This window comes from Hylaeus volcanicus, chromosome 5, assembly GCF_026283585.1.
Source record: "Hylaeus volcanicus isolate JK05 chromosome 5, UHH_iyHylVolc1.0_haploid, whole genome shotgun sequence".
Lineage (NCBI taxonomy): Eukaryota > Metazoa > Arthropoda > Insecta > Hymenoptera > Colletidae > Hylaeus > Hylaeus volcanicus.
In genome coordinates, this window is record NC_071980.1 from 30432109 (window position 1) to 30447574 (window position 15466).

At 39.9% G+C, this 15466-nt stretch overlaps 5 protein-coding genes across 10 annotated transcripts; 1 reads left to right on the forward strand and 4 right to left on the reverse strand.

The window, feature by feature from the left end:
* Window positions 1-7: 7 nt before the first annotated feature.
* LOC128876461 (protein CASC3-like) lies at window positions 8-4772 on the reverse strand. 2 transcript variants are annotated; one of them, XM_054122867.1, is made up of 9 exons: window positions 4545-4772; window positions 4159-4453; window positions 3300-3769; window positions 2948-3232; window positions 2457-2869; window positions 2098-2394; window positions 1949-1981; window positions 1539-1795; window positions 8-1467 (listed from the first exon to the last, which is right to left on the reverse strand). In XM_054122867.1, the coding sequence occupies exons 2-9, from the start codon at window positions 4255-4257 to the stop codon at window positions 856-858; spliced, it is 2466 nt and encodes an 821-aa protein (XP_053978842.1). In that variant the 5' UTR covers window positions 4258-4453; window positions 4545-4772; the 3' UTR covers window positions 8-855. The 2 variants fall into 2 exon arrangements, with proteins under 2 accessions (XP_053978842.1, XP_053978843.1); XM_054122868.1 differs by lacking the exon at window positions 1949-1981 and having other exon boundaries at window positions 4159-4772.
* A 428-nt stretch (window positions 4773-5200) lies between these two features.
* Window positions 5201-8877, forward strand: LOC128876144 (endoplasmic reticulum lectin 1). Of its 2 annotated transcripts, XM_054122267.1 has the most exons (8): window positions 5201-5615; window positions 5743-5887; window positions 5972-6145; window positions 6225-6749; window positions 7135-7188; window positions 7779-7940; window positions 8012-8251; window positions 8329-8877. In XM_054122267.1, the coding sequence occupies exons 2-8, from the start codon at window positions 5753-5755 to the stop codon at window positions 8572-8574; spliced, it is 1536 nt and encodes a 511-aa protein (XP_053978242.1). In that variant the 5' UTR covers window positions 5201-5615; window positions 5743-5752; the 3' UTR covers window positions 8575-8877. The 2 variants fall into 2 exon arrangements, with proteins under 2 accessions (XP_053978242.1, XP_053978244.1); XM_054122269.1 differs by lacking the exon at window positions 7135-7188 and having other exon boundaries at window positions 5201-5887.
* A 94-nt stretch (window positions 8878-8971) lies between these two features.
* On the reverse strand, window positions 8972-10674 carry LOC128876146 (mitochondrial import receptor subunit TOM40 homolog 1-like). Its single transcript, XM_054122271.1, has one exon. It carries the CDS (start codon window positions 9975-9977, stop codon window positions 9006-9008), a length of 972 nt encoding a protein of 323 aa, XP_053978246.1. The 5' UTR covers window positions 9978-10674; the 3' UTR covers window positions 8972-9005.
* A 144-nt stretch (window positions 10675-10818) lies between these two features.
* Window positions 10819-12691, reverse strand: LOC128876148 (intraflagellar transport protein 43 homolog). 4 transcript variants are annotated; one of them, XM_054122274.1, is made up of 7 exons: window positions 12497-12691; window positions 12189-12364; window positions 11957-11977; window positions 11586-11615; window positions 11482-11522; window positions 11208-11277; window positions 10819-11119 (listed from the first exon to the last, which is right to left on the reverse strand). In XM_054122274.1, the coding sequence occupies exons 1-7, from the start codon at window positions 12533-12535 to the stop codon at window positions 10897-10899; spliced, it is 600 nt and encodes a 199-aa protein (XP_053978249.1). In that variant the 5' UTR covers window positions 12536-12691; the 3' UTR covers window positions 10819-10896. The 4 variants fall into 4 exon arrangements, with proteins under 4 accessions (XP_053978249.1, XP_053978248.1, XP_053978251.1 ...); XM_054122273.1 differs by having other exon boundaries at window positions 11482-11534; XM_054122276.1 differs by lacking the exon at window positions 11957-11977.
* Window positions 12692-12945: 254 nt separating this feature from the next.
* On the reverse strand, window positions 12946-15460 carry LOC128876145 (uncharacterized). The gene is made up of 4 exons (XM_054122270.1): window positions 15132-15460; window positions 13833-14547; window positions 13323-13674; window positions 12946-13205 (listed from the first exon to the last, which is right to left on the reverse strand). The coding sequence occupies exons 1-4, from the start codon at window positions 15219-15221 to the stop codon at window positions 13106-13108; spliced, it is 1257 nt and encodes a 418-aa protein (XP_053978245.1). The 5' UTR covers window positions 15222-15460; the 3' UTR covers window positions 12946-13105.
* Between the last annotated feature and the right edge of the window lie 6 nt (window positions 15461-15466).

Sequence of the window (15466 nt, forward strand, 5' to 3'; positions counted from 1 at the left end):
TCACGTATGAAAAAACTTCTTATCAATATATTATCATTCCATTCCACCTTGCCAGCAACAAAGCATATTGTCGTAAGCGTAGTATAAAAAAAGAAGAAAGAGTTGAACATGATTTCAAGTTCTCGCATTTGTTACCAAGAGTTCGATAGATGTAATCAATGACAAGATTAGTAATTAGCCTTAACTACAGTTTGTTGATAAGCTAAATTATAATAATTACCATTTTCTTTGCAATGCATGCAAATAAAAGATGTTCCTTCGCTATCGGAACAGAAGTAAGATTACGTAGTGATTATTTAATCAACAAATCGCAGTACAAACGTGTTTGTACACAAGACATAATGCATATTGAGGTTACTGACCTGACTACAATCTATTTACAATAGCCGTTGTATTGAAAAGATATATCGATTTATTAACCACCTCACCATAGATGCTGTATGCGTTAATACTCGATATACATATAATAATACATTCAACACTAGTCCTCTCCACTAATAATTGATTATTAGTAGACTTCATAAATGAAAGTAATTTAACAATATTAAAGGATGTAATAGTAGCAGCAAGTCGATAGAATTCGTAGCGAAACATTATTCCAAATGTAAACTACGAAATATACAACAATATGCTGGAATTACATAAAATCATTCAAAATACATATGTAGTAGACACGCACACATCCAATTCCTACGGTGTTTCGCAAGCAACCTGTGAAAACCAATTCACTACACGTACTGTATAGTAATTTCGTTAATATTACACGGCATCGTTATAATATAATGCGTACTCGTGCTCACAAAGATTCACAATTACGTCTTTTGCAAAAAGTATTAAAACCTGTGCGACATCCTTTCAAGCTGCTGCTTCTTCCACAACTGTGCTTTCAGGCGTAGCGATTTCAGTTACGCTTGAATCTTTCTCAGTCTTTTCCATGACTGTATGCAAAGATTTAGGAGGTATAATATTTTGATCATCTATAGTAACCTTCATCGAATCGTTAGCGTATATTTCTTTTATTGGATCCGACGTAACAACTTGCGAGTCCACGATTGTATCGATATCAACGTCTGTAACATTTTTTCTTTCGTCCTCGATCACAGTATTCGTTATTGCACTTAAATCTTCATTTTTCTCCGTTTCTTCAAGTTGCACAGTCTGTTCGTCGATCAACGTACTATCAAACTGCTCCGTTATAGTTTTTTGTTCGTCTTGCACCAAATTATCTTTGACCTCTTGGTCAGTTTGTTGCATATTACCGGGTTGATTCATTTGTTGTTGCTGCATGCTTCTACCTCTCCCTCTACTACTCTGATGTTGATTGTCCGGTGGTGGGAGAATTGGAATAGCAGCCTTGGGCCGTCTCATTGGAGCCGACTGCTGTTGCTGTTGTTGTTGCTGTGCTGGACTGTAGTAAGTACAACCTTGCGGTTGAAACAATTCTTGCGGTGGTGGGGGACGTTGTGGCTAACAAATTACAAATGTCCATGAAAATCTAAGAATAATGAAAATAAGTATCCCTATAATCACAACTATACCTGCACCGGTGGACTGTATCCTTGATAACCTTGATAATTTGGTTGAAATGCTGGTCCGTTCGGACCGGAAACATAATTAATTATACTAGGTGGAGCCGTCTGAGGAGAAATAAACTGCGGTGGCGGTACCAAAAACGGTGGTGGAGCATAGCTAGCAGGTTGACCATTGGGTGGCAAAGGAATAACAGGTTGTGCAGCTATGGGAGCGGCTGCGGCAGCAACAGGCGCGGGTTGTTCGAAATGACCTTGTGGATATCCTATCAAATAAAGTTTACATCAAATAATATATACATACGCAGATGCACGTTCACGCAGTCTTGGCATAAAATTAGTTCTAAAGAAATACAAAAATTACGTAGATGCAAGAAAACGGTTCGCGCAATCGACCAAACAACTCTACTTTGCCTTACCTTGCGACTCTAAAACACCTCTTGAATTTCCAGCTAGGCACATGTACATAAAGTTACGCATTAATATGAAATGTGTATTACAATCGATGACCCAAAAACAGATTTTAGAAGTAATGCCATAGAAAAATATTTCTAGACTCTTCTGTTACCTTGAGGAGGGAAATATCCATGTTGATTGTGTTGATTATGTTGATTATGTTGATTGTGTTGCCCGTGCTGTGTGTGTTGTGGTGTGTAATTCTGTTGTCCCGGATTCTCAGACACGGTAGGGCGTTGCCGTAAACTGGAGTATCGTTTCGGTCTGTTAGCAGCACCGTCTTGCTGCTGTTGAATCGATTGTTGTTGCGGCGATTGTTGCTGTTGCTGTGTATGAGACTGCTGTTGCTGCATTCTTGGAGGTACTGTGCTCGATCTCTGTTGGTTAGACGACTGTCCATAAAAGTTCTCTGAAAAAGATCAATGTAGAATGTAGCATCAAATAACACATACACACACATTAAACACTTACTGTTGTGTCTTCCACTTTGGTGATACTGTGTACCATCATTAACGCTAATATGTTTCATATCGTGCGTAATTTGCTGTTCATCGTCGTTCTGTATAGTACTATTTCTTTTATTCTCAGCGGTGATTGGGCCCGCTCCACGTCCCTTTGGTTTAGTCTCAACCGTTCTATTGGTGACCATATTGTTATTAACGCTCGTCCTGAATCCTCGCCCCCGAGTTCTACTAGCTGCCAAGCTTACAGACTCTTGGACGTTCCTCTTGTTATTATCTCTTGGAGACGTTTTCGCATTAACCAACTGATCTGCATCACCACCTGCTCCAGTATTTCCATTGCTGCTTTGAGTATGCGACGAATTCTTTGTGTCCTTCTTCCAGGCTGGATTTGTAGGCTCATTAGGAGCTTTATTTTCATTTCTATAAGTTAAAATGTTCAACTAGCATTTCCAACCAAATTATATGAGTAACTTTAATTATTTTAAAAACATTACGCACGTGTGAGCATTAGATGTACTGCTAGATTTTGTATTTGGACTATCACCCTGAGTTTGCAAGGGTGGAAAGTTTTGTACTTTATTCTGGGATTTGTTTTTACTACTGTACCAAGCTGATGAAATTACTGGTTCTTCTACTTGTGGGGAAGCGTTCTTATTAGTTCCTAGAGCAGGAAAATCTTCACCGCTTCTATTAAACCGTTTATTTCTGGTGGTAACATTAGTCCCTGGTTTTCCATACGCATCTTCATCTTCCCAATTACGTGTATATTTATTAGGACCACGGCTGCAGCAAATAAAATATATAAAGAAACAGATATTGTATCTTTTGACATTGGTAAACATAAGCTTACCCATATCTTCTTCTTCTTCGAGCTCTGGGTGGGCCTTCCTCGTTCCTTATATCATATCCATAAACTGCTATCAACTCTTCATGACTCTTTGGTGCTTGCTCTTCATCGTTATATCGATCATGATCCCATCTGTCTTCTTTATCTTTCCATACTTTCTTTTCTTTGGTTTCCCTCTCATTTGGTGGCTCTGCATTATTATCTGTAACTTCATCTGCAGTTCGATCATCGTGCTCATAAAATGTTCCTTTTTTAGGAATGTACTGTGGATTCCTTCTATCTTCATCATCATCTAACTTCTTTTGAGGTTTCTCTTCTTCCTGGCCATCTCCACTCTCCCTTAGCGCACCATCTTGAGATGCACCATCTTGAGATGCACCATCTTGAGATGCACCATCCTGAGATTCAACATCCGAATCAGATGGATATACGTCACACTCTGAATCCTGGTGCCCACTGGTTTGTTCGCTGCTCTATAAAAGGAATATGCAAAAAAAGTACAAAAGTATAAAAACACACAAGTGTGGGTGTACATGGATAATAAATGCACAAAAAATTGTACTCTAGAGTGTCAATACTTTCGCATACGGATGGAAATTATAACAATCGCGAGGCCAATTGCCGGTAAATCGAACACAGAAAACTTTCCCTAGTTCAGAATTATACACAGAAGTATTACAACAGTCTACTTAATCCGCTTAATCGGGTCTTTCGCCAAAATTTTGATCCAGTTAAACACGAAACAGAAACTTGGATAAATAGAGCTCGAAACATTATAAAAATCAAGGGAAAAAAGAATGAAAATTGCATCTCTTGAAGTTCTTGAAATATCTAGCAGAAAAACGTTTTCGTATCAACTAACCTGGGTCTCCTTCGTTGCGTTCAACTCCTCGCCAGAGTCCGAGAGGTCATCGGAACCACACGATTGATTAGACTTTCGACGACGTCTCGTGTCCGACATGTTAATCTAGCTGGAAGCACAAGTTCCCGAATTATCTCACTTTCTTGCGCGAGAAACACGAACGGAACAACCGACGGCAAATGACTTTTTAAGGTCGAACTGGTCGCTGCTGTTCTGTTGGTCGCTGCGCTGCCTTTTTCCACTTGGACGAATCGAGTCCCCAATCACGATTCTCGGTCACGAATCACGAACTAAACTATCACAATGTCGAGAAGGCACACTAGGCTCGTGAAATTTTCGCTGCAAAAACGATTTCGTTGAATCTGTGCTGTCAGATTGCTACTTACTCGGTAACAATGGCGGTTCTATAAACTTTCGAACGGTAAGAACTACTGAGTAGGCCTCTTCGTTCGGCCTCCTGGAGAGTACTTGAGTACTGTACATGTACTGAATGAAAATTCGGACGCCTTGTGAATGCGACTTTGTTTTAATCCATTGTTTGAATTGTATTCCTTTTGCTTACGTGATTTACACACACTGATCTCTGTAATAGAACAGTGCTTTACTTTGTTTTTTTACAGTTTATTCATGGGGATAGATGAAAATGAGGTAAACAAAACCACGTGATTCCAACAGGGTCTACCAAATGTAAGCTGTGGCTCAAACAGATACAGCTACAATCGAATTTATGCAAATTACCATGACTATGAATAGTAACAAAATCTTTTGCAATTGTACATGCTCTGTATTAATAAAAAAAATTTGAAAGATATGAAATGTTGTTACTGTTGTTGCTAGATGGCGTCACTAATTAAAGGGTCAATAATTATTGCTGAATTAATAATAATAATTTCTAAATAATAAATTAACATCATATATTGTAGTAGTATGAAGCAAAGAATCGTATTAATTATGCATTTATGAAAAATAAGGGCAAATTTGGGCGTCTTCCCACCGATGGCGCCACTGGCACCAAAAACCAGTATATTTCAAGGAATAATAAAAACCTAATAAGTAAACAGATAACAAACCAGGGCTGTGTACCTATTTTCAGAACCTCGTGACGACTACGAAATTGTTCTACTGCACAGACATAAACAAATTTGGCTTGAATATTTATTGATAACGTGATTAATGGTTATACGTTTTTATTTTTAACTGTTCTTCGTTGTATTATACAAAAGTGAACAACGTTGCAAAGACAGATGACCACGTATACTGTTCACGTGATATAAAATTACTCGTATTTGAACACACGTAGGGTTAGAGACTGAAAATTTCGTATTTGTAGAGTCAACATCTCGAAAAATAATTATTTAAACGAGAAGACCATGTGAAATGGTTCTCTTTTGTAAAGAATAAAATTAAAATTCCTTTGAAGGCAGTGACACGCTACAGTGCACCTATATATTTATTACGTTAGTTCTTCTTTTAAATTTCGATAGTGACAGTACCTTAGCGTTGATAAGTAGTGTCATTGTCGTATCATATTCGTAAATACTACATACGTACACATCGACTAAAAATATGGTGAAATAATTACAGTTTTATAAAAATGTGGAAATACTGTGGTCTTTGTAACGTGTTATGTTTCATTGTTGGTGTTGTATATGGGCACAATTTCAGAAATTTCGATGACACGGTCCTCTTTAAAATTAATTGGCCAGGGAAAGCTAATTCCGATTTATTAGTGAGTACAAGTATCGAAGAAAATTCAAATACTTTTATGTAATGTATTTTCTTCATGGATTAATCGTGTCTATACTTCTCATAGGAGTCTCGAACAAATGTGGAACCTTATTTTATAACAACCGCAAATAATGAAAGATATCAGTGTTTAATTCCTGATACTACTATCCAAGAGCAAGATTATAATGAACCATACAATGGACCAACTCCGATACAAATTTTATTTTTGTTATCAGATCATAACACCTGTGTCTACAGGGTACGTATTTAAAAAATGTATCAATATCAGAACTTATCACATATAATTCCTTTGTATAAGATTGTTGTAATCTATGTAGCTTGAATCTTATTGGACATATGAATTATGTCATGGAAGATTTGTACGTCAGTATCACGAGGAAAGAGATGGGAAAAAGGTAAAGACACAAGAGTATTATCTGGGTATTTTTGATAAATCTCAAGAACTAAAGCTCTTGGCAGAATATGCGAAACAAGAGGAAAATCCTAATAGGAAGAAAAATATACCTATTAAGAAAGTAGATGGAATCAATATGCCTTACGTGGAAATTGAGATGACAGATGGCACAGTTTGCAATGTCAATAACAAACCACGAAAGGTTAAAGTTCTATATGTTTGTTATCAACATGATAAACATGAACTATTTTCGGTAACTGAACCTGTCAGTTGCGAATACGAAGTTATTGTCCTTTCTCCTTTGCTATGTATTCATCCTGACTACAATCCACGAGATACAAGAGAAAATGAAATTGATTGTCTGCCAATTGATACAGCACCAAAGAAACCAAGGTCTCTTATCGCGATGGAGATAGAAAGTTTGAAACTACGACATCAGAAAGTGACGGTAAAATCACTTGTACATTCTTTATTTTTACATTATTTTTGACTATGCTTGTGTCGTATGTACATAATATTGTCATTTAAAATAAAATATGTTTTGTTATTTATTTTCTGTATATGGTAATAATAATTTTAATGATTTATTTTAAACACATGCAGAATGTTTTCAAATAAGAAGTTATAAATACACTGGAGTATTGTGCAATGTACTTTGTCAATATAAATCACTGTATTGTTTTTTTTTTCTATCAATTTTAAGTATTTTCACATGTAATTCGTGTACCTTGTGTAGTTATGCTATGTTATGATTTTTTTTTGTAGCCTAATGTTATATAATTCAGGTTTTATTCATTTATTGTCTATATGCTTAATTTATTTTTGTTGCACAGGATGACAAGCTGCAGAAAGTCTATGCAATCTTGCATGTAGATAAGGAGGGCCAGGTCAGAATATTTTGTAATCTTGGGGTCAGGTTAAATCGCTTGATGGTTCTTGTCATTTGTCATCGTTAATGTGTTCTGTCCCTTCCTTTTCTACATATATTTGTTTCTTTTGAAACTACATATTTTCTAAAACAATGATACAATAATGTTACGAATGTTATTCATGCACTGTTGTATCTTTTGTACTGCAATGTCCCTAAGCTTTACTTTAGCACGTTCAAACTTACAGCATTGTCCATGTTTATCATTGTTGCTTATCACATTGCTTCAAACAGCTACTGGATACCAACAATTGTCAAATTTATATACATATTCTAGCTTCTGATGTTATACGATGCATGTATCTCCAAAATAAATCCAAAATGTGTTGATATTAAAAATCAGTTTATATAATAGTTATTCGATGTAATGTACACTTTTATTCTTTTTGCTCTCATTAGCGGTTAAGAAGGAGTAACAATACATAGCGTTCATGGTTTTAATAAGGTCCATCGCGTTGATATTAACATCGATCATAATTGTTGCAAGTCCGTTCACTTACCGCGTATCCTAAAGAATAATTTAATCATCAAGATTTACATCCATTTCAGGACGGCGAAGCGCGCGTTAGAGTTGAAATACATCCTGTTGATGTTATCGATAAACATAATAATATCGATGATACTATAAATTCATTAGCAGATCAAGGTATCAGTCCAGCTGAAGTTAGTCCTGTGAAAAATTTTTTGAGTGGAAAAAATTGTTTACACGGAGTAAGTATCTCTTCCTTTCATAGGGTATTCTAATTATATCGAAGGAAACAATATCTGATTGATACGAACAGGGCAACGGATGGTGGAAGTACGAATTCTGTTATGGACGTTCGGTGGTTCAATATCACGTGGAACGCGATGGTACAAAAACAATAGTAAATCTCGGTAAATTCGATAAACAAAAACACTTGGATTGGATTACCAGTCATCCACATAAGAGGCCAAAGTCACCACAGCTACGGAAACAACTTTCCCATTTCTATAGCGATGGGAGCATCTGCGACAAGACTGGTAGTCCGAGACAAACCGAGGTACGTCGCATAAAACAACAAGTAAACAATTTTGTGCGCAAAAAATTCAACTTAATTAATAAGTACTTGATTTTTAGGTAAAATTAAAGTGCGTCGAAGGTCTTGCAGCCAGTCCATCGAGTGTTTCTCTGTTTCTGCTCGAGCCAAAGACATGCGAATACGTATTAGGAGTCGAATCGCCGTTGATCTGTGATATTTTAGAATACGCCGATGAAAATGGACTTCTTAGCGAGAAGTTCGAAGTAAATTTCGACAAGTTAAAGACCACCGCTTTCCACGAGTACGATGATTTGGACGAGAGGATAGCAAACGGAGACGAATAAAATAATATATTTAATTAAAGATTTATAAAGAAATGTTTCAATATCACAGTGTTAAACAGTTGCATCTAGGCTTCAGTCTGATTAGATAGACATTACATTCTTGTAGAATTCTGCCTTGATCGATGTACAGGAGTAGTACGTTATTGTTTCACGCAAACATGACGCACATGCAAGTATTGCGATTCTTCAAACTCACTGCGCTCTTTACATATTACATTATTGTAAGACAATGTCGGTTGTAGCAATGCAAAAGGTTTTCACTCTGTAATCTTTTAGAAAAATAATAAAACCTTCTTATATTAATTTCTTTTTATCATATTCGTCTCTATCGTATTTACAAACGAGGATATTGTATGAAAGACAACAACGATAACGTTACACACATCGCATAGTTCTCGTAAGCTGATATTACCTATATATATTTGGCATTATTATTGTCCGATATTGAGACCGACGCCCACGCGAAATTGCTGTTTCGTATGGTTCAAGAGACCACTAATGACCAGCGACGACTCCGGTATCGGGTACAGTCTTTTCTCGAACACCCCACCGACGGAGGATTCCGAATTAACAATACCGCGGAACACGAGATCCGCGTACGGGATGTTGACACGATAAACGATAGTAGCTATCGAGTGATAGGTACGCGTGTTGGTCTCTAGCTCGACCCCGAGTTCTAGTTGCGGGCTGGCCTTGCGATGGTAGCATATGTGCAGGCCTGCTTCGCCGATAGTGCCAGAGAACGTGGTAGGTCCTGTGCTGTACCTAAAAGCCATGCACATGACGGTTTGCTGACCACCAGGTATCTTGGAGCCGCGAAGACACGCGATCTCCGCTCCTAACGCGATCCTCGATGTGATCGATTGGAGAAAGTGCATTACCATTGTTCCTTGTTTCCTAATTATTTGTGGATTGGCCAGAGTTATCGCCACGGTGAAATCGTTGGCGCGATACTCCAAACTGGAACTCAACGCCTTGCTCTTTTCTTTGGCGATTTGGGCCGACAGTTTGTATCTGAATCTACAACCCAAAGTGTGCACGAACGAGGCGGTTAAGTTTCCATTTGGCGATATTTCGCCAGCAGCCACAGGGTACTTTTCTTTTAGGCCCACCCTCTTCGTTCCAATGTATCTCGCGCCGAATTTGTAGCCTGACGGAGTCACGGAGCTCAGAGTGATCGAATGAGTCACCTTGAAATGTTCGCTAAGTACTTTGTTAATCGTCAGTCGCGCTCCCTCGAAGTTCTGGGGATACAGGTCCTTCACTTTTATGTGGAGATCCTCGAAGCTTCCTGGATTTCCAGGGCCTTTGTCCTGCGGTTCCTTGCACGGTACGTACTCCTCGTCGTTGGATATCACGCTTGGTTCCTCCGCTTTCTTCGCCGAAGCGTGTGCCGTGCCCATCGCAATACATTAGAGCTTTTAATACTAGAGCTTCTTTCCTTCTTTCTTTTCGGTACTTGTTAATTTTGGGTTTCGCGCAAACACGTAGATCTAGAATGTAATTCTGATATGAGAGGGTTATCATTTCATCTCTGCCAATTTCAAACACGTACGCGCCGGCGTACTCTAAGGCGAACTGTAGTTGCCGCGTATATCCACTAGATGGCCTGTCGAGTCGAAAACTTGAACGTTTTATTCACGTTCGAGCTAAATAATTCCTTTATGACAGGTTTCATCATTGAAAGAAATTCTTCTAACATATTGCAATATCATTCATGTATGGAAAAAACTATTTTTTATCTGTAAATGTTTGGATATTCAGTGTGAAGCATATGATACGTTTCTCGCAAGTGCTCGATCAGGCTTTCGTTCCTTTATATACGAGTTCCGAAACGATACTCTCGGAAGTGTGTGCTAGTGATGGCACAGCTGAACATTGATCGCTAACGTAGAAATTGGTGTGGCAGATCTGCTCAGTGGGTGTTGTCACGTGGTCGCTTCAAGTAGCTTGTGTTCGGCTCCCGATTGCGCGTTCAAGATCGTGGGTTCGTGCAACCTCGAATTTGCACGCCTGCACGGTCGAGTCTCTTCACGTCGCTCCTCGAACTACCGCGATTTCCAAATTGGGGGGCAAATCGAATAGGTCAGACGAGGTTAATTTGTCGCTTCCATATACAGGCACTGCAGATAAGCAGTATGCCATTTTTTTTTTTTTTTTTTAATATTTTTCAGCTTTCATTTCATCACACATTATGCCAAATGTACAATCAACAAAGTAATATATAAAGATGAGAAGGAAATAGACAATGATATTTAATTTATTTTCATATTACAAAACCAATAAATACATCAACTTGAGCTTATCATTAACGCGCGAGATTTACGTAGGAATCTTCTTCTGTGTCTCGCTATTGATTTCAGAAGAGACTTGAGTGAAGAGGAGGTTCCAATTCCACACTTCGTCCGGTTCTTTCGTCAGATTCTCGGTGTACAATTTCTCAGCAAGAAGGGAAAGATTGATTCCGTTCAAAGATGTGAATGCAGAGTTTTTTACCAAGTCTGTGTCCAGCTCTTTGTACGCGGCAACCCTATTCACGTTGACTCTACAAAGTAATTAATTAAAGCGAAATAAGAGAAATCTGTATAAAAGAAAATACATCGGAAATTAGTGCAGCACAAAACGATGCATACGTGGTTGTATTGATGTCTGATAACGCACTGTCTTCTTGTATTTCGTCTAAATCCGGTATAACTGGAATATCTACAAATGAAAAATAAAAGTAGCTCCAAGTTTAAATTCTTAAGAACGTTATGATCGACAGATAGTAATGTTCTCTTCAAAGAGGGAGCTTGAATCGCTTTTCCATTACCATACGAGTATCATTTTTTAAATAAGTTCATCATTTTAACTCTCTTTGTCTCTTCGAGCGCCGTATTCGATTTACGATTGTAAACAAATTCTCACCATCTACGGGTTCATCCTTCTCCGTTCCTCGAAAACGTTCCCTAAGAAATAATCTATCAGTGACTATGGACATCTGATATATTAATTCCATTCGCTATACTCACTGTTCGATGATGTTCGATGTTCCTCGTGATCTAGAAACGAGAAACAGAGAAGTGAGAGACTACTACGGTTCGTTCACCGAGAGGATGAAAATCAAGGTAAACAAAACCACACGACTGCAACAATGGGAAACCACGGTAGGCGTCAAATAGATACATACAATAGAGTCAATGTGCGCCGTAGTTTCAGGAGGAACTTGTTACACTGGCCAAAGAATACATCCTTGAACCGCGGAGCGTCGACATAAGGGACAAATGAGAATTCTGATCACGTGACCAACTGTTTACATCGTTTTCATCTCAGTGAACGAATAACTAGCCAAGCCTTCTAGATACTATGGATTTAGACTTATCAGGGGCGCGAAGCTAATTACTTTGAGAGGTCCTTTCCTTTTCTGAAATGTTTTATGAAGAGCAAGTGTTATTATTATTATGATTTATTTATTTTCCTATTAGTTCTGTCGACGCTAATACCGAGTAAATATCGCTAATACGATTATGAGATGTTAAAGAAACTGTTCAAAATATTCTCTAATTAGAAATGTAATTTTTATTCGTTTTCTTTATCGATACCATGGTGAATTCACTCCTGACAGAATATCTTACCTCCCGCTTTTTAGTTCGTCTCCCCATCCCGTTTTCCTGGTGCGAGGAGGTACAACGGGTGGTTGTGTCGATTTTCCAGAGGATATCGATATAGGGCTTTCCAAGAGGTCATCGTCCGACTTGGAATCCTCCTGTGCAACGTTTTGCATTGATCGTCTGCCGAGACGAGGTAAAAGCTGAAAGTCCGTTGTCCACAGAATTATGTCAGGTACTGTTATGCGACAGTGATGGCTGTATACATATACTACCATCGAATGATATAAAAGAAAAAGAAGGTAACAGATACGAGTAGAAGTCTCACGATTTACCTTCTTCGACGTGATTTCCAGATCCGCGGCCCAGTCCATAACTGTTTATCGTATTTTCAATTTACGCAGGAAGAAAACAGTTGACGTAACCCGTATGTTGACGAGTGGTAACCATAACAACAACAACTGACCGTCTCGCCTCGCCATGCGCCGTTGAGTCGACTTTGTAGCTCGTCCTGTGTCTGTATTCGCCTGTTCCCCTCTTTTCCTCAATGAGCAACGCAAGAAACGTGACTGGAAGCCTCGTCGTACATACGCGCGCCAAGCCTGAAACCGGTTTCAGACTTTCGACGCATTTCGGTAAGAGCGCGTCTATTTAAAACTTAAACAATAGAGTCTCTTCTTCTAAACCTTACATGGATCCAATGGCCTCACGGCTTTGCAAAAGGTGAAGAACAAACAATTTGGCACAGTTTGATTACAAAAATTGCTTCTTTATTGACAAAGTATTTGGTCAAAGATCCGCAATGAATATCCAAATATAAAGTTTAAATAAAATTAGGACAATACGTGGAAATTATTTACATTGTATTTGAATAGACGTGCATGATCGTAGGTCTATACTTAAAAGTATCGCAAATATCAAAATAAAGAAAGAAAACTTAATCGCTAGTAGTACTTCTTATCGTCTATCTGTCTCTGGTATTCCTCGTCGTCGGGATTCGCCTCGCAGCCGTTGTCGTTGTTTGGTGGTCTCACTCTGTTGTACCTGTGAGCAAAAAGGATTCAGTGCGAGTACAGACCACCATCTTAAATTAAGATTCTTAATATTCTAAGGTTCGTTGACTCCAAAGCGTTAATTAATATAAATACATGGTTCATTAACCTGGAAAAATCTCCCTTGCACAGTCTCCACGGTAGCACGTCGATCCTCTCGTGCAATATGGCGGATATCTCTGGACTGACGAAGTTGGGAGTCCCGGCGCCGGAACCGCGGGTCACGAGTTTCCTCTTGCGATCGTAACAGCAGTGCTGAGCGGCCGCGCTTCCGCTTTCTTGCGTCAGCAATGAACGCACGCAGTAAGCAGCTCCCGGCTTGTAGACGTCGAGCCTTTGCGAATCACCGCTCACGTCCCGCCACCTAAAGTACCGCCTCTGCCTCTCGTCCCATATCTTGTCGTCGTAAAAGATGTTGCTCGGGTATTGGCACGGACAGGCGGGCAACGAAGCCAGGCCACCTGGAACAATTTGTGGAACAGGTCCACGGGACAATAGACCTCTAGGTTGGCGCGGTTGGGGCACGTCAACGAGAAGACGAGACCCGAGAGGACCTGGATCGCGACTTGAAATGTACTCTCGGGTCTCACCGCGTTATACATATGTTCGCTAAACCTACCTAAAAAAACTTTCTCGAGCTTGTCCCTGCTGTTCAGCCATTTCTGGCAAGGGTCTTCGTTCGTAGTGTTCACGAAATTCAACTCTTTGAGGATGTCCCGGCCGTTTGCGACGGAAGCATTTCGCAAGCTTTGAAACAATTTGGTCAACAAAACGCCGAAGCTCTCGTGGAACGTTACTTGGTCGTCGATGTCCGCGTAGATGTCCGAGTAACCGTTGTCCTTGTCGATCTCTTGCTTCTTCGACGAAGTGTCCTCCCAGGAGGGCGTAATTGTGTCCTCTAGTTCGATCTCGTCTTGAAGTACACGACCGCCGTAAGAATCCGTCAACTCGAACGCGGAGAGATCGCCGACGTTGTCCCTCTCCTCGTTGTTTTTACTAACATCATAGTCTTCCACCTTGGTCTCGTTGTATAACTCAAGAATCAGTCGTTCTCGCGGCTCCTCCTCGACTTCCAACACCGCATTGACGACGTCTCGATCTTTCGTATCGTTGCGTCCTGGGGGGACCAATTTTGTCGTCAGACTCCCTCGGGAGCAGCTCGATCGGTTCTTACTACAACGACGTCGCTTCCGGTGCTTCGCGTGTCTCGTTGGAAACGTCTCCTCCTTGTCCTCGTCGTTTCTCTTATTTCCAAACGAGGGGAGGAGAGGTTTCGCGATCGTTCGTTCGATCACGATCCCTTCCACAGTTCGGCTCGAATCATCGTCGCTCGTCTATATGAACAAACAAACGAATCGATTAATTACAGTGTACTTATTGATTATTTTGGATGTTGGGGAGAACCTTAGAAATAAGACCGTATACTACTGCAACGAAAGCGAATCGGTTGATTGACTGTTGCAGAGGGAAGAGCGAGGGTTCAGGTTGAAGGTAGCGGCGCGGTCGGCACGACATCAAAAGATGCCGTGTTTGGCTCGTGGATGAGATATTAGGGATCGAGCAGGGAAAAGGGACGCAGCGGTACACTACACGCTGGAATGGAACGGAGCGGAATGGGATACGCTCGGCCATCAGGGAGACGGAACGTTTCTACTTCTGGGAAGCGTGCATTGCAAGATCATTTCCCATTCAGTGGCGTAGCAACTGCGCAAACGAAATTTCAGAGTTACATTCCGAGGAATAATCGTTACATATATTAGACAATGAGGGATCCGAAGACAACCCCCTACCCTACCTGTACAGGAGCCGAAATGTAAAAAAAAGCAATCTTTTGTTCCTACCGTAATAATTTATACTCGGCAAACAAATTTAATTTCCAAGATTTGACTCTTGTTTCGACTCTAATCAATATACTCACTTGATCCTCGGCGTATACGAAAGAAGCAGTCAAGATTGATCTGAAGACTAGCATCCAGAAAATGAAAACCAATGCTCTCATGTTTATCATCGATACGGCCGTGCGTTTGTCATAATGCTTCCTTTGCTGGCGTCCGAACACGTGATATCCTCGATTGTTTTTCACTTATAGGCAATCGTTATGTTTCGCGTCGAAATGGATCGGCGAAGCTGAATGATCGCCGGTGTTAACTGGACTGCTGATACCGTTTATGCTTCGTGCGGATGAGAACGATAACGACGCTGAAGCGAGAGAGAGAGAGAGAGAGAGAGAGAGAGAGAGAGAGAGAGAGAGAG